General features: G+C 44.1%; 1 protein-coding gene across 1 annotated transcript in view; it reads right to left on the minus strand.

Moving 5' to 3' along the window:
* Positions 1–23,663, minus strand: part of LOC145359772 (dynein axonemal heavy chain 11-like) — a 375,870-nt gene that overhangs the window by 144,608 nt on the left and 207,599 nt on the right. The window contains exons 49-53 of the mRNA XM_080214554.1: positions 20,202–20,441; positions 16,363–16,524; positions 11,942–12,135; positions 9,917–10,079; positions 2,990–3,113 (exon numbers count right to left, since the gene is read on the minus strand). Coding sequence (XP_080070680.1) covers positions 2,990–3,113; positions 9,917–10,079; positions 11,942–12,135; positions 16,363–16,524; positions 20,202–20,441 — 883 coding nt within the window. The remainder of the gene's footprint in view (positions 1–2,989; positions 3,114–9,916; positions 10,080–11,941; positions 12,136–16,362; positions 16,525–20,201; positions 20,442–23,663) is intronic.

Genomic DNA, 23,663 nt, shown 5'->3' on the forward strand with positions numbered 1-23,663 from the left:
TAGAAGGGGATGTTATAGCAGGGAGGCCCGATAATCATATCACACTATATTCAAATTGAATTTCCGTCAATTAGAAAACCTTTACATAACTGTACCAAACATTGAATAACCTGAGCAGCTGATCAGGAGAATCGGCCGCCAGTCCTCATGAGCTTTTTCCTATCAATTGTTATGCTATGAGGAGGCTATATAAGGTAGGCCAGGCACTTTTCAATAGGAGAAAAGGTAAACGACAATTTATAAAGTGATACAGGTAAGAAAAGACTTACTAGAAGTGCCGTGGAATTAAAGAACATAGTTTTGTCACTGGAACGGCACAGTTGTGTTAGTCATGTAAAGTTTTTGTGCGTTTTCCACACAAGGAGCCTTGTGGAATGTAAATTGTTGCATTTTCAGAGCATTTTTTCAAAAAGAGGTGCAACAGGAAAGACCATTTTCTCCACTGAAAAAAGATATAGCTCTGATTGGCTGCAACTTCCTCAGGGCAGGCTGCTAGTTCTTCTGATCAGCTGCTATTCAGCAGAAAGCTTCCAGTTTTGTTCACAATGAGAAACCAAGGAGGACAAGTCAACTACACACTCGCATTTATACTGTGCCTTTTATATAACCTCAGGATGTTCCAAAGCATTTTGCAGCCAATCAGAAGCAATAGGTCACAGTGCAGTACAACAGCAAGACCATAGAAATTCAAATGAAGAGACGAATCAAGAATTAACGACGAGGTGGTGACAAATTTGCTGTTTAAAAAGTCTGAAGATTGTAAAAGAAATAAAAGGCTGGCAGAAATAAACAGGCCCACAGTTCCAAGTTCTGGTAAAAGGATCATATAGAATAGAAGAATGCATGATGATAGTCGGTTAATAATGGAGAACTCGAGTATTGCTAAAATAGAGAAATACTAGGGGGATTCACCGGCCCCGGCCTCCTGGTCTGCCCTGCCAGTCCCGATCAGGTTCCTGCCCAGAGTGGGCAGCAACCCGATTATTATGCAAAACCGTTTTTACCACATCGTTAGCAGGCTTGAAACCTGATTCAGAGCCCTCCTGCAAGGCACCCGTCTCCCATGCCCACCTACTCCCATACAGGAACTGCATTGGACAGGCTTTTGTGCAGGTCCTGACAAGCATGGAGCTAGACCATGCACCCCAAGGGGAGTTAGAAGATAAATGCAGTGCCGATGTGCCCTCTGCCGCTACCAGGCTGCAGAGGGCGGGCCTTCCAAGGTCCCTGGGGATGGGGAGGTTGGGGGAGTGCTCTGAATGGAGCCAAAGACTTTACCTCAGGGCTTTCCACAGTGATGGGGATCCGGTGGCTTGAATGCTCCGTATAGCCCTAGGAAACATGGACACCACTTTTGGCATGGTGATTTCAGGCAGCCCTATGATCAAAATCTTCAGTTTGTCTGTGCACTGTGAAGGGGCCTGGTCAATTTAATCTTCTGTTTGTGCTGTCAATTGGAGAACATCAAAGGGGTCTTCTCACACCTGCAGTTTCTTAGAGAGGGAAAGCAGGATCTCTTCTGCAGAATGGAGTGCCGCAGTGATTTGGAAATCTTCCAGGTATCCACGAGGCATGGATATTAAAGTGACCAGGCCTTTTCAAAGATTTCACACCACACAGACAACCATGAAGACTTTGGTCAGAGCGTGGCTGAAATCACCATGCCAAATGAGATGTTCCTATTTCCCAGGGCTCGGAGGGGCAGTCCAAGATTCCCATGCCCTGAGGGGAGGGGAATCCCAAGATCAGCCCCTTGTTTCCAGCCCAAGTCCCCCCAATCCCATGTCTCTTGGAGAGGCACTTACCTCCTCGTCCCCATCTCCCTCCCCTTGGAGTCCAACAGAGTGCTGGCTGAGGCAGAATGCAGCTCTCAGGCTGCTCAGTAAACTTTCCTCACCAGATTACCCACCATTCAGTGCAGAAGAAGTCTGGAGATGTAGCTCACCCTGGTCAGGCAGGGCTAGAAAAAAATCAGCAGCCAGTAATCTTGAAATTGAGATATACTTTTTAAAGGTGCTCCAATTGTCCCCCCAAATGGAGCTCCCCAGAGGGTCCACCCAACACTGTCTCCTGGCATTGTCAGAGAGCTGTACCAGTGTGTGGTGTCAGGGAGCAATGCAAGGGTACTGCCCTGGCATGTCCCTCTCTCCCCTGGGACTATATTTACCTGTGTGCCGCCAGCGGGTTCCCTTCACTTGGTTCCTGTTTTCAATAAACAGTTGTAAACCTCACTGACCAGGTTTAATGCGGTGAGGAAATTCCAAATGTTGGGGCCAATATGGTGGGGAAGCCCACTAAGTATACAGAAGGTCAGGAACCTCATTACATCACCAACGAAGAGAAGGGGAAAATGAGGTCTCGCTGGAGAAGCTCTCGTTTTCTGTGTCTGATAATATTTTGTGATCACGTCATTTGCACTTGCGGTGAATGCTGGCACAAAATCACAGCCTACGTTTTGAGTTTTGCAAGTGTGGACTGGCTGGGTATAGTCAGTGCTTTGCCTGTCACAAACTGCCAAAGGAATGTGTTGTATGATATGATCTATCAATCATTGGGACGTAGGGCCTATAAGGCTGGCATCATACTGGCACTGAAATTGATATAAACAGTTTTTTTTCCCTACAGCTGGGTAATATCTTGTGGGCTGACCTGATGAATGGAAGACTTAGATAGCATCTCTGCTTTTTTCAACAATGTGTGATGAGTTTTTAATTTCAATTCAGTGAGGATATAAGGAGGGCAAAGAGTGCTTCATTTCATAGCTACCAATCATTCACCCATCTTTGGCATTTTTACAAGTAGCAGTTTGAAACTGACACAGTTTCCCGCATTGCAGACTGACAATCTTGGCTGGCTTTTCAGAAGGAAATCCTGAGTGAAGGTGCAGCTGTCTCAAAACTCTTAATGCACCATCAGAAGCTGGGCAGCACTTTGTAAAAACGGACTGTATTCTGAAATGGATCCTGTACTGGAACATGAGTTTCTTTACCTGATGCCAGCAAATCATTGATCAGGACAAGGAAACGTTCATCTGGAACGTGAGCATCTGTCAGGAGAAAGACTGTTGGCAGGTTTTTGGCTCCGGTCTTGATGTACAAATTAGCAAGATCAACCTAAATGGAGCAGAAGGTGAAACGTTACAGCGTTACTAAAAACAGAGTGACCCAATGCCACAAGCCATAAGAGAATGGCATAGCAGACTGTGATAGCGAGAATTGAAAGTCAGCAAGTTGTGAAACACAGCATCATGTCAAGCCAATAGGGAGAAGGATAACCATGCAGGGGATGCACATTAGGTTGACCTTCATTGCCCTCACCAGCTGGTCACGGAAGAGCTCTGGCAGAGACCTGTGGCCACCTGCCTCTTCTCGCAGCTGCAGTCCAGTGTGTGAAAAAGGGATAAAATACCTAAAAAAAATCGGTAAATTATGTAACAACCGCCTTCTCATACACCTAAATGTTATATTTACATTCCAGAAAAGCACACACTCTGGATATTCATAGATTCAACTGAATAGAAAATCAAACTTAAGTTGCTCATCATATACAACAGATGGCATGTATATAGGCTCCCAGGAGTCATCACTTCCATTAGGAATAGTAAATGGAGTGCTTGTGTGTGTGTGGGGCAGAGAAACAAAGACAATAGGAGGAGACACAATGTAAGAGTGAGTGAAAACTGTGTATTTTATCTTAACAATAGGAGCAAATGAAATAAGGTTGCAAAATGTAAATATGTGTTGAAGGAATCTGCAATGTCCTTGAGTAGTTGAGACAGATTAAATTGCAAAAGATAAAATAGAAGGTATAAGAGCCTAAGGAAAGGAAACAAGCACAATAGAGTAGGTGGAACAATAATATTATGATTCCATCTATTGGGTGAAATTATTTAATTGCTCTGGGCAGTTGGACAAATGATCTAAATACCACTTGCAGGAAAATACCTCAAAATAATCTTCAGAGATCTATTAGTTAACATTTGGAAAAGAATAGTCTTTGGAATGACAGAATTCAGAAATGAAGGTCTGGCTGAATGAACCTACCGGATATTTTTGAGGACATTAAATGACATGATGAGGATGGGGAGGTGGAAACACTGTGGGCACAATACACTTAGATTTTCAGGAAGCTTTTGAAGAGGTCCTACATTATTGATAAATGGCAATTAATGGCTTTCTTCAGAAGTCAAATGTAACTTTATATAAAATGACTCGAATAAATAAATGAAAATGATCAGAGGAAAATATCATTGTTGTTTAGAGGGTAGAAAGACAGTTATCAACAATTTCTGTGATGTGAAAACTTTACGGAATTGGGCTAGATTGCTTTGGAGAAGAACTTCCAATGATTTCAGTGAAGTTTAAGCTCGTGAAGGGACACGACCAAAACGATTCACACACGTTACACTTTAGGGAGAAGATTTCAAATAAGTTCAATAATTAGGGGCTTTTACAGAATCTGACATGTGGGAGTCTTTTTAAGACCAGTTGATTAGAATGTAAGACAGTCACGTTCCTGCAAAAATGAAGGATAGGGATGGCAGGATTCTGGAATCTCAGCTGACAGGGGTAAAAAGAAGCAAACATAATGTCTAGGCAACTAAAAACAGATAAAGACCTTAAAGAATATAGAGAAACTAGTAAGGAGCTCAAAAGGGGGAGTTAGCAGGGCTAAGAGGGGCCAGAAATGTCCCTGGCTTGCAGGGTTAAAGAGAGCCCCAAGGCATTTTATATGTATATTGGAGCAAGAGAATAGTTAGGGAAAGAGTAGGGCTGCGCAAGGATAAAGGAGGGAGGTTATGCGTGGAGCCAGAGGAATGGATGAAACCCTCAATAAGTACTTTGCATCAGTATTCACCAAAGAGAGCGACATGAAGGATGTTGAGGTAAGGGAAGAGCGTGTGAATACTCTCTGACAGGTCAATATAATGAAGGGCTAAGTTTTGTATGTCTTGAAATGCATTAAGATAGACAAGTCCTTAGGTCTGGAATGGATCTATCCCAGGATACTGTGGGAGGCAAGGGACAAAATAGCTGGGGCCTTAATAGATATCTGTGCATCTTCCCTGACCACAGATGGGGTTCCAGAGGACTGGAGAGTGGCCAATGTTATTGCTTTGTTTAAGAAGGGAAACACAGATAATCCTGGTAATTAAAGGCCTGTGAGCCTGATGTCAGTGGTGTGGGAGCTGTTGGAAAAGACACTGATAGACAAGATTTATTGAAATTTGGAAGAGAATGGACTTGTTAATGATAGGCAACATGGTTTTGTGCAGGGAAGGTCATAACTCACCAACTTGATTGAGTTTTTCGAGGAGGTGACAAGAATAAGGGAAAGGCAGTGGATGTTGTCTACATGGACTTCAGTACAGCATGTGACAAGGTCCCTCATGGCAGGCTAGCATAAAAGGTAGAGTCTCATGGGATCGGGGGTGCGCTGTCTAGATGGATACAGAACTGGCTTGGTCATAGAATACAGAGAGTAGCAGTGGAAGGGTGTTTTTAGAATGGAGATTTGTAGCTAGTAATGTTCCACAGGAATACTGCTGGGACCTTAGGAATATATATAAATGATCTGCAGGAAAATGTAGATGTTCTGATTAGTATGTTTGGGGAGGACACAAAAATTGATGGAGTTGCAGACAGTGATGAAGATTGTCTAAGAATACAGCAGGATATAGTTAGGTTGCACACTTGGGCAGAGAAATAGCAGCTGGAGTTTCATAAGGACAAATGTAAGGTGATGTATTTTGGAAGATCAAATTCAGGTGCAAATTACACAGTAAATGGAAGAACCCTGAGCATTGACTTAGAGGGATCTGGGCATACAGATGCACAGATCCCCTGCTTTTCCCACCTGAGTTGACACTTAATCAAAACAACACAGGTGGATAAATAGGTGGTCAAGAAGGCATACAGCATGCTTGCCTTCACTGGCTGGGGTACTGAGAATAAAAGTTGACAAGTTATGTTACAACTGTATAGAACTTTGGTTAGGTTACATATGGAATATTGCATGCAGTCTGGTTGCCACACTACCAGAAGGATGTGGATTCTTTGGTGAGAGTGCAAAGAAGGGCTACTAGGATGCTGCCTGGTCTGGAGGGTTTTAGGTCCGAGGAGAGGTTAGAACATAGAACATAGAACATAGAACATTACAGCGCAGAACAGGCCCTTCGGCCCACGATGTTGCGCCGACCAGTTACAAAAACAATGACCCACTAGCCTATACCAATCCCTTTTCGTCCATAAACCTATCCAGAGATCTCTTAAACGCCCCCAAACTAGACGCATTTACAACTGCAGCAGGCAGGGCATTCCAATCCTTCACCACCCGCTGGGTAAAGAACCTACCCCTGACATCCGTCCTGTAGCTACCCCCCCTTAATTTAAAGCCATGCCCCCTCGTGCTAGCTTTCTCCATCCGAGGAAAAAGGCTATCACTATCCACCCTATCTAAACCTCTAATCATCTTATATGTTTCAATAAGATCCCCTCTTAGCCGCCTTCTTTCCAACGAAAACAACCCTAAATCCCTCAGTCTCTCCTCATAGGACCTCCCCACCATACCAGGCACCATCCTAGTAAACCTCCTTGGATAAACTTGGATTGTTTTCACTGGAATGACGGAGGCTAAGGGGCGACCTGAGGTCTACAAAATTAAGAGAGACAAAGACACGGTAGTCAGAGGCCTTTTCCCAGGGAAGAAAAGTCAATGACAAGAGGGTACAGGGTCAAGATGAGAATGGGGAAGTTTATGGATGACATGCGGGGGAAGCATTTCACACAGAGGTGGTGGGTGCCTGGAACACACTGCCTGTAGTGGTGATGGTAGCAGGCATGTTACCAACATTCAAGGAATACCTTGATAGACACATGAATGGGAGGTGAACAGAGGAATAGAAACCGCATATGGGTAGTAAGTACTGGGTCTAAATAATGATTAAGAATCACTGCAGGTTTGGTGGGCTGAAGAGCCTGTCCCTGTGGAGTATTCTTCTTCATATCTATTGAAAAAGGGTAATGTTGATTGATCCAAAAACATTTCCTGTTTTAAAAAGTTTTGTAATCTTAAGTCACTGCAGTTTAGCATGTCTGTGCTGAAGCTGTACTGGTGACTTTGTTCATACAAAGCTATAACTGCAAGTGAGTTCTCCTACAGGTACATGGTTAGGAACAGAGCTGAAAATAGTCATCTATGCAGACAGATTTTTCAAAACCTCTTTCCACCTGCAAAGCATACAGCAAGTAGCTTATTTTATGATGCTCACAATGTTTTAATAAGTTATCTGGTGTGTGTGAGTATACGTCCATGCTGTGGGCGAGAAAGTTTATCCTGTGATAACCAGTTAAACATTTCAAATACTCATTTTGCAAGTACAATGTAATGTAACCCTGGATTTGTTTGGGAGACAGGGAAACAACTTGGGGGGAAAAAAGATGTGGAAAGAATCTGGTAAAGATGGAAGATTGAATGGGAGCCGGAAATGTTGTGTTTTTCAAGCACTGTGATGAATTCCTGATGGGGCTGGGGGAAGTAAAGGTTGAAATGGTCACATAGTTTCATTTGCCTGATTTCTAGACTTTAATGCCTTTTGAGCAGCGATCTGGATGTTAGAAAATTTATGTTCCAGTCGATGGAAGAGCATTAATTAGGCAAAAAGGAATACTCAGGCATTTAGAAGACTACCAGCACTATGGGCAGGTTTGTCAAGTCACAGAATAGAATCATAGAATTTCTGCACTACAGAAGGAGGCCGCTGGGCCCATCGAGTCTGTATCGACCACAATCCCACCCAGGCTCTATTCCCATAACCCCACACATTTACCCTGCTAATCCTCCTGTCACTGGGGCAATTTAGCATGGCCAATTCACGTTGATGTGTGGGAGGAAACTGGAGCACCCAGAGGACACCCACGCAGACACGGGGATAAAGTGCAGACTCCACAAAGACAGTGACCGAGATCAGAATTGGATCCAAGGTCCCTGGCGCTGAGAGGCAATGGTGCTAACCACTGTGCCGCCCCCGAAGTTGGAAGATGACTTTTAAGTTTAAAGGTTTTTATTGGTAATGTTCTTTTGCCCCGAGTAACTTGTCAATGTCCAATTATTTTCTGCATCCCCTTCCCCCCCTCACCCCACAACCCATAATGAATCAGCCAAGTTGTGCCTGCTGACCATGCCCATATTGGCTGACTGCACACTGATCCCCAAAGCTTAGGAAATGTTATGAGCAAAGATCAGTAACATCTTTATATTGCTACATTGATTTGTTAATTGAATTTGAATTTGTTCCTTAGTGTCTTTAAGAATGGAAATCTGCCCCAAATTTTAACTGCAGATAATCAGAATTATCAAATGATGCAATTCAAACACATTGGACTTGATATTAACAACCCCAAGGATGGGTGTAAGGAAGTTGGATTAGAGGATAAAACGCAGAAGAAACATAAAACAAGTACATGCCCAGAGACATTTTTGCACCAACAGGTACTGAAGCATGCAACCATCCCAGCTTGGAGAGTTGAGACACTTCTTCAACAGGGGCCACGGTGCAATTGGGAGCCTGATTTAGATAGAATGGAGGTCAGGTAGTTTCATGGGGCCTAGGAAACCGCACTGAAATGGAGGCAGCAGCTGCAGACCTCAGAGGTAAATATCTTTCATAATATGCATTGTGGCCAGAAGCAGGAGTGCTCCCCTAAGCCCCCTAGGGAAACCTTCAGCACGCTGCCTACTCTGACCGCTCTTTAATCCTGCTGCAATTGGCGGCCTCCCTCTAACCCAATTGCCAGAGACCTATCTCAAGGGTTCCTGACTGTAGCCTCCTGCTACTAGTTTATATGCTTGGCAATCAGTCAGTCATTTGGATGGCAGCAACGGAATAACACAATTTGGGGTGGCATTGTGGCGTAGTAGTTAGCACTGCTGCCTCACAGCAGGGACCTGGGTTCAATTCCTACCTTGGGTAACTGTCTGTGTGCAGTTTGCATATTCTCTGTATGTTTGCATGGGTTTCCTCCAGCTGCTCTGATTCCTCCTACATTTCAAAGATGTGCTGATTAGGCTGACTGGCCATGCTCAATTGCCCATTAGTCAAAGGGATAAGTGGGGTTACAGGGATAGGGCCTGGGTGGGACTGTTACCAGTGCAGGCTCGATGGGCTGAATGGCCTCCCTCTGCACTGTAGGGATTCTATGACAAATGATGAGAGGTCCCACTGTTATATTCAGCAGGGCCTCTGGGTCCTCAACCTTCCTGGTTTCATTGATCACTTCCTCCTTCACCTTAAATATAAGGGCCCAGCTATGTGTTGCAGATTCTTAAATCAGAACAGAAAGTATACTCTTGTGCATTGTTTAACTGTTGCTTGAGAGGGAATGAGAAGAAACCCTGAACAACTTAACCTGACATCTGTTATTGGTCCAAAGTAAAAGTTTTCAAACACAAACCGTCAATCACATAGCCATTGGTTCAAACTAAATTACAGTAATTTCACAAAAACAAAGGTTCCGCTGAGTGGTCCACAGTTCCCTCGTTTTCCTCTCTCACCTTCTTTAAACAGCAGAGGGACACAAGCAATTTTCCAATCAAAAGGAATAGTTTATGATCCCACCATTAGCAGGTTTCAATGGGCCACATTGCTACTGACCATCCTCTCTTTCCTAATAATAGTAAAATTGTTTTGCTTTGGCTTTGATGTCCCTTGCAAATTTCTCTACCTACTGTTTTGTTTAGCTCTTGCTATCTGTTTTGTCTCCCTTTGTACCTTTCCTAATTGCCAGGATCTGAGTGTGTTTTGGGGTTTAGAAAAGCGATTCAGCTACATTGGAGGAGCAACTCAGGTGAATGTCAGCAACTAGCAAGTAGATATTATCACCTTAAAAATGCAGGGCTGTAAATGGAAAATATTTACCTTCAAATCTGCGATCCCATATCCTTTCTTCAGTGTGATTTGGAATATTTCTAAAGAACTAATGTAAGCAGCCAATCTAGATAAACTCTGCTTTCCACTGCCACCGACCCCCACCAGTAGAGCATATCCTCGGCTGCTCTCTAATATTCGATTTATCCGACACCTGTCATAAAGAAACAGAACCTTTCAAATTCTGTGTGATGAGTATCTTCTAATGCTTTTGTGTAAAATTGTACAAAATATACTTTAACCAATGACTGGACTGAGCAGGCATTCTGAGGTAGTCCAGGAGTAGTGTGGAATGTTAAAGTGTAGCTGCCTTCAAAGAAATCCAATTTTCATTTGTAGGATGACCAAAACATGACTTGTGGGCTTTATACTTTTCAGAGGAAGGTCTAAACTTACCAGAGTTCTGAGGAGTAGGGTACTCTTTGGAGAAATAAGGGTCCCTTTTGAATAGGTCCAGGTATCCCTTTGGGAGAGGTTTAGTGGCCTTTGGGATTATTAAAAGTGGACAAACTCGTTGAAACTGTCACATTGCCAAGACATTTAAATTTCCTGCTGTTTGAATTTTTTTTAAAGTCTGCAGTTTATAAAACAACAGTTCCTGTCATTCTATTTTACTCTATAAACTTAAGCCCTGGGGCTACCAGTATAGGATTTTACTGCATGACTGATTTCAAAATCTACGGGTCTATTGTCAGTTCAGTTTGATTGACAGGTCCAAGTACTTCTAACATCTTTGAAGTTGGACTGGAATACAAATATTTGCTCTTATAAGGGATTACATACTTGAGGGAAAAGTTGCTTACAAGAGGTAAGAAATTGAAGGCATTTAAACACCAAGACTGGATTTTAATCAGTGATTACAAAATGATGTAATTGACAGATATTTAGATCTTCACTTTATTTCATTTCAGCATGATGGATTTTGGGTGTGTTAGCATGTTAGCATGTACAAGGGCAAAAAGTAGGGGCATGGTTGGCACTAAGTTGACATGGGGCTATAAAGGGGGGGTGTAAGGGTCATAGTTTGGCATGGACAGTATAAGGAGCAACGGGATGGGTACAGCAGCATAGGTTGGCATGGAAAATATGAGAGGCAAATGGGGGGGGAGGTTGCCTGAGATAGCATGAGTTGGCATGGATGAAACAGGGAGAATGTATGAGGCAATTGGGGGTAAGGTGGTTTGCAGAGACAGAGAGCTACAGTGCTGTTTTTAACATTTTATTCTCTCTCTAGTAAGTCCCAGATCACTGAGGCCAGCCTTTAATGCAGCATCTAGCAGCCTCTGTGCACTGCACTGCTTCCAGGGTGGTGGGCCCAACTCCTTTTTACAGACATCCCCCGCCCAGCACCCACCCCACCAAAAAGGAAATGTAAAGATCGATACACTTTCACCCAAGTCAGATTTGTGGCACTCCCAACACAGGAATGAAAATTCAAGCCCAAGTGAGAGCTGTTATCCGTAAAATTAGCAGTCATTAATCAAGAATTTCAGCTCCTAAGTGCAGTGAAATATGAAGGTCCTGAGTCCTGGAGGGAGTTTTCCTGCCCTACCTGCCATGGGAATCATAGCGGGCAGATGTGGGGTGGGGTGGGGGGGAGGTGTGGCGGTGGCATCATGCATAGGTCCGTTAACCTCAGCGGGATTTTCCAGTTTTGGGGCGAGCGTGGCTGGAAAATCAAATCCCGTGTATTTTTATTTGAAGCAAGGAATGAAGAATTAAATAGAACACAAATATATTAAACAATTAACCCCTTCGCTTATTATTGTAGGGCGAAGTAATACACTGAGAAAGTTTTAAATCACAACAACAGCAAAACACACATAAGTCAACACTGATACAGTTCCTGTCCCTCCGACTCCCTGGCTTGCAATGAGGGTTTCTCCTCCATGGCCCCATGCTCTATCACTCCATAGGTCAAGGTTCTCACGCTCCATTCCCGGAGGACCTGGGTGGGTGATGTGACCCGCGAATGCTTGCCTCTTATACACACTGTGCTATCACACTTATACTTACACATGTTGCATTGCATCTTCAAATAAAACTAGATTCATCACAGCATTGAGCTCATTATAGCTATCAAGAGTATCAGTCAGTATTTTCTTCAGGATCTTCCAATCTTTCACAGGCATGTAATGGGGATCACCAATTCCAAGTGCAAAATGGCAATAAATCAATGGTTTCTGCAGTAAAATATTATCACCAACACCCTGAAATATCAACAAAGACAATTCTCCACTTAGAGTCAAGCTGAATAAGGGAACACTTGATCAAGATTCAGGCTATTTCCCAATACGTTTTCTTCTTGTTGAATACTCAGAACGTCAAAATAAAGAAGATCTGTTTTTAACATTACGATATTAAGCATTATAGGATAGAATCCCTACAGTGCAAAAGGAAGCCATTCAGCCCATTGAGTCTACACCAACTAGAATCCCAGCCAGGCTCTGTTCTCATAACCCTTCATACTTACCCTGCTAATCCCCTGATACTAGGGTCAATTTAACTTGGGCAATCAACATAACGTGATTCAAAGTACCAAGGCGTACAAGGCTGCAATTGCTTTCTTTGGGGGCATTTCACTCCTTTACGATCCCTTCAGCTATTCACAGCAGACAGAGTACTGATCTTACTCAACCAGCCCCCGTGCTTTCAAAACTCAAAACAAGGGCCTGATTTTATCATTTTGATTCTAAGTGCTGGGCGGACTTGAAACTGGGAGTGTTTCGGATCCGACTTTTAGACCCGTTCTCAGGAACTTCCATTCAGACACTGCCTGAAAAAATATCAGCGATTCCGAATTACACTGCACAAGCCTCTAGGTGGGACTTAACGCATCCTGCAGCTCATCAGTGGAAAAAAATGATAGAATGTGGTTCCTCTGCCATGCTGCTCCCAGGCGGATAATGCCTCCCCTTGGCCCCCACAGACATTGCCCTACCCCCACAACATTACTGACCCCCTTTTCCCTCCACCCACTCTGCCACCCAGACTAATTGCAGGCCCCTCCCCCTTCTTCCCCACTGATCTCTGGCAACATAGCAGTCGACTCCCCTTCCCCTCACTGATGTGAGGCAGAGTGGCAGCGGACCCTCCCCTTCCCCCCCACCGATCTCAGGCAGAGTGGTAGCAGAAACTCCCCTTCCCCTCCCCACTGATCTCAAGCAGAGAGCCGTCGGACACTCAGCAGTAACCTCCTCACTAACTAGAGCACCCGAATCAAACTTTTGCGGAGCATGTCTGTTTCGTGCCGGTTCTGGATGGATGAACGCAGCAGTAAAGGGGGAAGTGCCAGTAAGGTTGGATGTGCAGCCCATTGAGTCAATTTAAATGCATGCAAATGCATTTAATTGGCTGTCATGCCCATTTTGGGCATGGACCCAATCATGGCCATTTTTGGGCCTTGATAAAAAGAGAACAGGCACAGAGGTTGGCGCGAATCACGCTACTCACCTCACACCCCCCTTTACCAAATTTTCGAATCCAAAAATGGGCGCAACTTGATGGTAAAATCAGACCCATAGTATCTAGTGTTAGACATGTTCCATGATCCAGAGCACGTAAGAATTGCACTTTCAACCAATTTAAGATCATCAGTCGGGCTTGCAAGATGGCTCACTTACACTTCTGGAAACTATATGTTCATACGCAGGGACCTGTGTTCGGAGTCCAATGGAACATGTCCGGACATTGTGCCTTTTCTGATTTTAACAAAAGGATGGGGAACAACAGTTTTCTACAGCATTCCCTATGACAACACCTCAACTAACAGAGGTGACTTGTCAACCAATCAAGACTCTTGTCTCATGTAGTATAAATTGTTGCCCCCCCCTTAAAAATTTGGCATTCTTGCATCTGTCCTGATGAGTGCAAGATGAAAAGCTTCAGCAGCATGTCTTTTTTTCTTCAGCAAACATCAAGTTTCTTTATTTTTATTGATATCATCGCTGATAGCTAAGATACAAAAAGCAAAATGAGGGCTGAGGTTATGATCTGAAATTGCTGAATACAATGTCCAATCAGAATGTCTGTGAAGTGTCTAGCTTGAGAGATCACCTTCAGTTTAGGAGGCTAAGGGCAGAAAGTTCAGAACAGGAATAGAGGAATTAAAATGAGAGGTGACTGAAAACTCAAGGACTGGAAACTTGAGAACTGAATGGAGGTGTTTGGCACAGCACGCTTTCAAACTCTGTTGGGTCTCTAATATCGAGGAGATGGAATCGTGAACAGCAAATACAGGGTACTAAATCAGAAGGAGTACAAGTAAATTGCTCTTCCACCTGAAAGGATCTTGGATGGTGAAGAGGGAGGAATATTGTATCTCTTGTATTTGCACTGGAAGGTGCTGTGGGCAGGGAAAGGGGTGATTGAGCAGTGGACCAGGTATCACAGGGGGAACAGGGCCTTCATAATGCTGAAAGGGGAGAGGAAGCTGTGACTGGTGATGGCATCAGACTGGGAGTGACAGAAATGGTGGGGCAGCATCTATTGAAGACGGAGTCTGGTGGAGTGGAAGCGGAGGACAATGGACAGCCTATTGTGGCTCTGGGCAGTGGGAAGGAAGGTGAGAGCAGAACTGGGTACTTGCACATATGATTCAATTTTCAGCCTTTCTAAAACTGCAATACCTCAAATTAATTCAGACAATCTGACTCAAAATGATGCACAACATTGGACTAAATCTCACTAACAAATGGCACAGTCTTGTTTCCAATGAGAAAATTGCTGTGCTTCTCTCCACAGAAACTGATTGGTTTTCTCTCCAAATTAAATGAAACTCCTCCACCACCACCCCCACAAAAAACAAGTGTGCTTTATACTGTCATACGGGGAGGCGGGGCTTAACCACACCAGCAAAACCCAGGTGTATGAAGATTGGGGTGCCATCTTTAAATTTCCCTCTCAGCCTATCACTGAGGTCTCAGGTGCTCCCCAACCCTGAATGTAGTTGGCCTCTTCTCCTCCTCCACCTACCCCACCCCACAATCTGTAGTCCCTTCCTCCTCCTCCCCCAATCATTGGCCCCTTCTCCCCCTGACATTCAAGACGGCATTCATCTCCTTCACCCTCACCCTCTCCCCCCACCCACAACAGCCATCGCCAGAATTTCTCAGCTCCTCCATCTGCTCCTGGCCATCACCACATCTAAATGAAACCCACCCTATGAAGCTTCCACTGAGGCCCAGATTGGCATTGTCAACCTGTGCCAAGGGGCAGTGTCAGGGGGCATTGCCAGGCCACTGCCTAGCCTTGTCCCCCTCTTCCAGGGGCTATACTTACCTTTGCGCTCCTGCAGAGACCCTCACAAAAGTTCACGTCTGGGTGAACCTCTATTGTAAACTGCATCAATACGACAATATACGGCGGGGGGGGGGGAGGGGAGGTGGTAAATATCTGGTGAGGGGGCAGGTTAATAATATTTAAAGACATCAAATCAATGCAAAGCAGGTTCGTGCCTGTTATAGGTGTGAACCTGATGATGTTGCCGGTGAGGAAGATCCAAAATCTCATTCTTGCTGGTGAGAACAGAGGCTTTCAGATCTTGAGCCTACCCGCCATCCCTCCCCGCCCTCCACTCCCCACCACCACCAGCATTTGCGCAGGCAGTGAACGTGGACTCAAGATCAGCCCCATTAACTAAAAAGCAAATCAAATCTTCATATTAACCAATTTTTCAGTGGAACAACCAGATTATTTGAGCTGGAGCCACCGCTTAGGTAATTTTTGAGGATTTCATATAAATTGTCAGATGTGAAGTACTCACTACGTGTGATCATTTACAAATGTCAGATTACAGTGGTGGAGGAATCATATAAAATATAGGTTAGTTCATTAGTTAGAGGAAGTACCAGTAGCATTCTTCAGCAGCTGCTGAGCATTTTCCATAGCGCATACCTTCACTCACACCTTCGGAGGGAAGTCAAAGCCTTGGAGGGGGCAGAGGAGATTTATTGGCATGCTGCTGAGAAAGAAAGTATTCAATTATGTAGAGAGACCGGAGAAACTGGGCTTGTTCTAGTGACCATGAAGCCATTGTTCTCCTTAGAGCAGAGAAGGTTAAAAGTGGGTTTTGATAGGTGTGTTCAAAATCATGAAAGGCTTGATATAGTAAATAAGGAAAAGTATTTTTAATGGTTGGAGGATAAATTACTAAAACTCACACAACTAAGGTGTGTGGCAAAAGAACTAGACATGACAGAGGAGTTTTTTAAACAACGCGTTATGATGATTTAGAACATACTGCTTGAAGGATGGTGGAAACAGGGTCAATAGCAACTTTCAAAAGGAGTTTGATAAATATTTGAAGGACAAAGATTTTCTGGTCTGCAGAGAAAAAAATCAGAACTAGAATAAATTGAATAGCTCTTTCAAAAAGCCAACACAGCAATGTCCTTGCGTGCTGTATTATTTTGAGAATATATGAAAAATAGGCTTACTTCAAAGAATTTTTTGGCAGTGTCCAACAGAATTTTCTGGAAGCGTTCCGAATCTCGCATTTGTACCAGCTTGTCCTCATAGACACGGGATGATTCATGAAGCCAGAGGGACACCAAGTCTATTGGCTTTTTTAAACAGTCAGGCAGTGAGAACAGTATTCCCTGAAATGAAACAAAATATTGTTTGGAACTCTTCAGCAATCAATTCAACAAGTTTACATAAAAAATTGGATTCAATACAAACAGCGATAATGAACAGGGACTAAAGATTACAAGCAAAGTTCCACAAAACACATGTAACAAATGTATTTGGCAGCTCACTCCACAAGAGGAACTAACATTGCTCCGCCTGCCTTACCAGCAGCACCCATCAGGTAAGTGTCAAGAAGAGAGCAGCAGTGACTCCAGGGAGCAGGATATTGTGGTGCCTTTAGAGAGTCTAAATGCTCCTTCCACAGGATAAATTTGAAGAAGAATTCAAGCATTACATTTGATTGTGAACATGACAAAGCCAATTTCATTCACAGGTTTTAAGTTGGTCCACCTCGTGTCCAACGAGGGGTATACACGCGATGGGTCATACTGGGGCTGCTCTTGGTTGGTCGAGATTGACCTAGTGCTTCATGTCGTTAGTGTGTGCCTAAACTGGACCAGATACTGGGCAAGACGACAGCTCAGTGACTATCACTGATTGCTGTGCAGACACGTGGATTTGGGCCGGTGTCTGTGGGAGTTTGCGCATTCTCCCCGTGCTTGCGTGGGTTTTCTCCGGGTGCTCCGGTTTCCTCCCACACCCCAAAGATGTGCTGTTAGGTTGATTGGCAGGAATGAATTGTCCCTAAATCAGATTCCCTCAATCTGGATGGCCATAAAACATTAGACAGGGGTCGTGGGTGGAGAGGGGGACTGGTGGTGTTGAGATGGCGGCGCGGGCTCGTTGGGCCGAAGGGCCTGTTTCCTGGGCTGATTTTGTTCTTTGTTCTTAATTGTGTATCTTAGGCTTCTACTTAGGGTACCAACAAAGTGCATCCCAGCAATTTGGCAACTGAATCAAAGCCTTAGAAAAATAGGTGAAGTGTATTGCAATTTTTACCTCTATGTTTTTGCCTTCTATTATTATTTACATCAGAGACAAAATATTCTTAATTTTTCTCATTCAAAACAAGATTATTGACTCAAGTTGAAGAAAGAAAACAGTTATATAGCAGCTTAATGTCTCTTAGAAACATCCTGAAGAGGTTTAACATAAAACACATTGCTTCAAAATGCAGCCATTCTTCCCCTTTTTTGGAAACAGCAAGGTTCCATCAATACCAGTAAGATGAGTCTTGAAAACCAAAATCCTGTGAATGTTGGAAATGAAAATAAATGCTGGAAAAAGACAGTTTGAACTGAATTTTCAAGGGGACAACAGGGGTCCCCAACTGAGCCAAAATGGCGGTGGAGCCCAGATTCTGCATTGCCCACCCTCAAACCCAACACCATCATTCCACCTGTAAGGGAGGTGGGAGAAGCACTACAGGTGGGGGTCATAGTTTGCACATCATGGTTTATGGAGGCAGCTGCAAATATAGAAGTGCAGCTATCTTCAAACAAATCTATTTTTTCTTAGTAGGATATGCAAAACACAAATACAGGCTTTAAACTGGCCTCTAGGCCTTTGGGAAAGACCGGGATTGTTGATTGTTGAAACTCAACACTGTGTGTAAAAAGTGGGTAAACTCATTGGAAGTGTCAATCTGTCAAGGCATTTAAATACCAAGCACTTTAAATTAAAAGAAAGCCTGCTGTTGCCACATGCAATTTCACTACGTTTACTGATAGTAGCATGATGGATGACATTATTGGATTGGTGCTGCACATCTGATTTAAATGCTCATCATTATCATAGTGGGGTGAACCTTGTAAGTTCAGAGTTTGACTGACAGCTCCAAGTGGTTGCAAAGATGCAAGAATGGAGACATACACTGCTTAAAAAGACTTCAATGACTGACCAATCTCAACAGCATCAGTAGGCCACCCATCCAGTCTGCCTATCCCAGCTCTAACAAATTTTGAAGTTGAAGGACTAGAGGTGTATTGAGATCTACTTCGATTTTTAAAATTATAACTTCCCCCAACCTCCACTCACCCCTTGGCCCCTATATATTCAACTGCCAGACTGTGATTTATATAAACAGGCGCAATGGCTAAGAAGAGAGTGCTACCAATTGAACAAGCTGATATTGGCATAAAGTTCAGGAATGATGTACTATAAATATTGGACGTAGTTAGTCAGGCAAATAGCACACTTTTGTAGTAATGCACCATACCACTGCACAGGAGGGTGGGGCATCACCCAGTGCTTTCCTAGAAGATGTTCTCACTTCTCTATAGCCAAACGAGGGCGAGGGCGGGGGCAGGGGTGCGCACTATTGTTATGAATACTGGATTATAATTTAAACTATCTCCTTAAACATAAGGTACAATGAGGTATTCGGAACGCATCCCAGAAACCTACTGAAATCAAGTAACTTTTTCATACCTTTCCGCAGTGGCTCACAATAAAGAGGTAGCTCCTTTGTGAGATGCACAAGCAGTGAGAGCGAGATAGAGAAAGGGAGAGGGAGGGAGAGAGAGAGGGCGGATTCTTCTGTAGAGAAGCAGAATGCTTGTAAAGATTTGTTTCCTATTCGAAAGGAAGGAAACAGAACAAACAGGATTTTAGCGATTTGGGAACGAGAAGTCACTGAGTTGGGCTTTGCTGGCAAAAGTCAAATCTGGAAGACTCAGGCTGAGTGCAATGGCTTTCAAAGGACATGGGAAGTTTGGGAGAATAAGTCTGCTGGAGAGCCATAGAAAGATCATAGAAACTCTACAGTGCAGAAAGAGGCCCTTCGGCCCATTGAGTCTGCACCGAACACAATCCCATCCAAGCCCTACCCCCATATACTATACCCACTAATCCCTCTAACCTACACATCCCTAGACACTAAGGGGCAATTTCTTAGTGTGGCCAATCAACCTAACCCACACATCTTTGGACTGTGGGAGGAAACTGGAGTACCCGGAGGAAACCCACGCAGACACGAGGAGAACATGCAAACTCCACACAGACAGTGACCCGAGCTGGGAATCGAACCCAGGACCCTGGAGCTGTGAAGCAGTAGTGCTAACCACTGTGTGACTGTGCAGCCAGGAGTAACATTGGACTCAACTTGTTCTTGCAATTCTGTCAGAAATATGGTGCACGGTGGAAGAGGTTGGAAAGTGCATTTCAAATGCATTAGTTAATGCAAGTGTACCTTTTCTTTGGTTTGATTTATTAGTTGCTGATTAAATAACGTTTGGTTTATATTGATTTTTATTTGATACAGTTGAAATTTTGAAATGTGATATCTTGTCCTTTGGTTATTACTGTTAGTTGCTTGGGAAATTCATCTCATTTTGAAAATCATTTGTGTCTACAGGGATCCTAACACTGTGCAAAAGAAGTTCTGAGCAAAATTACAAATCAGTGCTCAAGTTATAACAGTTTGTGCTCTGGAGACACGCCAGCACTGGGATTAACTGGACTGGGATGGTCTAAACTCTCAATTTATGGTCAATCAGCAAAAGGAGATTTTCATGAAACAGTCTGACCTGTTCAAGTCACAAACAAGGAAGTCCAATGCCCAATCTAGTTCTATCATCCATCTCTCACACTGTATTGTGCATTAATTACATGTACTGAATTCTATTTTCATTGCATGCTAAAATAGCAATTCATTCTAGAAAATTGCAGTAACCAGTCAAATAATTCCCTTCACTGGAGGTAAAATAAAACAAGTTGCAGCTATATTATTTGCAACCTGACTTACCTGAAAAATATTGGAGAGGTCGCGAAGGTTAAAAATGTAGTGGAATTTAATGACTGTTGGCAAGAATATATGGGTCAGTTTTTGTTGAAGCCAGATGGCTGCTTGGACCACAGCTGGACCGGTCTTTACTACTGATGCTGCAAAATTTAAATGCTGAAAATGAAAACTTAGGATTTTGCTGTAGATCATCTCCATGGAATCGGCTGACGGAAAATTTACTGCAAACACCGTAAAATGTCTCTAGACGGGAGAAAAATGAAAACAAAATCAATTCTGTTAGAACATCGAGATGGTGTCCCATGAATTATGTGATTCAATCACACATCAGCTGTCTACTATAATGGAGGTCTCACATCAGTCAAAAGTCCATTGAGAAATTTAAAAAAGCTTGAAAACTCATCCCAACCAGTAACACTGCTGGAGACTCTTGGGCCCACAGTATTAACAGAGCTTTACTGCACACTTCCATACGAAGTTGGATGTATTGAATTTTCGTCCTGGAAGCAAATAGCTGATGAGCCATGTTTGAGCTAGAACCTCTGGTACAAATCAGAGAAAGTGCAAACTGGAAAAGAGACTCCCTTTGGAATTCCTGCACTTTCAGCCTAAGCTCTGCACGCACCTAGCACGGCAAGGGATACTGGATTTCATCCGGTGATTCAGGCTACATACCCAAAGATAGAAGTGGGAGTGAAACTAATTTAGACCCTTGTGCAAAGGTGCTTTAAAATGCCTTCAATCTCATCTCAAGCTGGATGGCAGATACCCCTCTGCTACTATTTCCCCCCAGCACCCCTACAACGACAGGTATTTGGACTGTGGGCCTCATGGCATGACTGCACACTAGGAAAGTGAAAATGAGAGTCAACAGTGAATGTTCCCAAAGTATTGACCTAGGTCCAAATGAAAGGATTCTATATCTCTGTGCCTTCACAGAAATGATGTGGAGATGTTGGACTGGGGTAAACACAGTAAGAAGTCTGACAACACCAGGTTTAAGTCCAACCAATTTATTTGATAGTAAACTCACAAGCTTTCGGGGTTTGCCCCTTCGTCAGGCAAATGGAGAGTTTTGGCCACAGACAGAGCATATAACAGCTCAGACAGTTTACAGATTACTGATTAGAATGTGAGTCTTTACAACTAACCTGCTATTCAAGTCTTAAAGATGCCGGCTCTTTAAGACTTGAATAGCAGGTTAGTTGTAAAGACTCACATTCTAATCAGTAATCTGTAAACTGTCTGTGCTGTTATATGCTCTGTCTGAGGCCAAAACTCTCCATTCACCTGACGAAGGGGCAAACCCCGAAAGCTTGTGAGTTTACAATCAACTAAATTGGTTGGACTTAAACCTGGTGTTGTCAGACTTCTTACTGCCTTCACAGAAAGTCACAGGGCTAAAGCTACATAATATTCAAACATACAGTATACAATTCTATACAAATAACTTAAGAATTAAGTTATTTAAGTTAAGGATAGTGGGGTGAAGGGTATTGACACTGTCCTTTGTCACAATGACAAAGTGCACAGAAGGGTGTGTTGTCTGCCTGGTGCTTGGGTACGGGATGTCGCAGCTGGGCTGCAGAGGAACCTGGAGTGGGAGGGTGAGAACCCGGTCGTTGTAGTACATGTGGGTGCCGGCGACGTAGGCAAAGTGCGGACTGAGGATCTGGGGAGGGAGTATGAGAAGCTGGGAATGGAATTAAAAAGTAGAACCGACAAGGTGGTCGTCTCTGGGCTACTGCCTGAACCGAGTGCAGACGGGCGTAGGGTTGACAGGATTAAGGAAGTGAATGGGTGGCTCAGGGATTGGTGTGGGAGGAATGGGTTCGAATTTATGGGGCATTGGCACCAGTATTGGGGTAGGTGGGACCTGTTCGGGCGGGACGGGGTTGGTCTGAACCGTGCTGGGACCAGAGTGCTGGCGAATCGAGTAAAGAGGACTGTAGACAGGGCTTTAAACTAATTAGGGGGGGGGGAGGGTGCGAGGGTAGGTGACGTTATGAGGTCTAAAGTTAAAGATAGGGTACAGGTAAGGGAAGAGGCCGAGGATGTCCCAATTGGTGGCGTTACGGCAAATAGGGTCCAAGTGAAGGCTGGGATGAAAGCGCTTTATCTGAATGCACGAAGCATTCGGACTAAAGTGGATGAGCTGGTGGCGCAGATCGACACAAATGGATACGATCTGGTGGCCATTACAGAGACGTGGCTGCAAGGTGACAGGGACTGGGAGATGAATGTACAGGGCTATCAAGTGTTTAGGAAGGATAGGCAGGAGGAAAGGGGGGGGTGGCGTAGCTCTGCTGATTAAGGATAGTATCAAGGTGGTGGCAAGGGATGATATCGGAGCCAAAGAGCAGAAAGTGGAATCGTTGTGGGTGGAGATTAGGAACAGCAAAGGGAGGAAGACGCTGGTGGGTGTCGTCTATAGGCCCCCGAATAATGATCTGGAGGTGGGGCGGGCTGTTAACGCGCAAATAAGTGCGGCGTGCAGGAATGGGACGGCCGTAGTTATGGGGGATTTCAATCTGCATATTGATTGGTCGACCCATGTTGGACGAGGTGGGCTCGAGGAGGAGTTCTTGGAATGCTGCCGGGATAATTTCCTTGAACAGTGTGTGTTGGAGCCGACAAGGGAGCGAGCTATCTTGGATCTGGTGTTATGTAATGAGGCGGGTAGAATTAGGGACCTTGCGGTGAAGGATCCTCTTGGAGAGAGTGATCATTGTATGGCGGAGTTTCTGTTGCAGATGGAGGAGGAGAAAGTGGGTTCCCGGACACGCGTCCTTTGTTTGAATAGAGGGGAGTATGGTAGGATGATAGAAGAATTGGCGAATGTGGACTGGGGGAGCGCGTTGGAAGGTAGGTCTGCTGAGGAGCAGTGGAGGATCTTTAAGGAGATCTTTCTTGGTGCTCAGCAGAAATTTATTCCGATGGTCAAAAAGGACCGTAGGAGGAGAGGTAATAAGCCGTGGATAACGAAGGAGGTGAAGGGAAGTGTTAAATTAAAAGCGGAGGAATTTAGAGTAGCTAAGAGCAGTGGGTGAGAAGAGGATTGGGAAAGGTTTAAATGTCAACAAAGATTGACAAAGAAGTTGATAAAGGAGGGTAGGAGAAGCTATGAAGCTGGGCTAGCACTTAATATAAAAAAGGATAGCAAGAGTTTTTATAAATATATAAAAAGGAAGAGGCTGGCTAGGGTGAACGTTGGTCCTTTAGAGGATGAGAAAGGGGAGCTAGTGGTAGGGGATGGGGATATGGCTAAGGTCTTGAATAACTTTTTTGTTTCTGTCTTCACGGAGGAGGACGTGAATAATTTGCCGGGTGTTAGCGATGGAAAGGTGGTAGGACTGGAGGGTCTTAATGACATTACTGTTACTAGAGAGGTGGTGCTCGACAGACTGGAGGGGCTGATTGTGGACAAATCCCCAGGACCGGATGGAATGCATCCGAGGGTTCTGA

The sequence above is a fragment of the Carcharhinus amblyrhynchos genome, chromosome 2 (genome assembly GCF_965287045.1).
Source record: "Carcharhinus amblyrhynchos chromosome 2, sCarAmb.v2.hapA, whole genome shotgun sequence".
Classification (NCBI taxonomy): domain Eukaryota; kingdom Metazoa; phylum Chordata; class Chondrichthyes; order Carcharhiniformes; family Carcharhinidae; genus Carcharhinus; species Carcharhinus amblyrhynchos.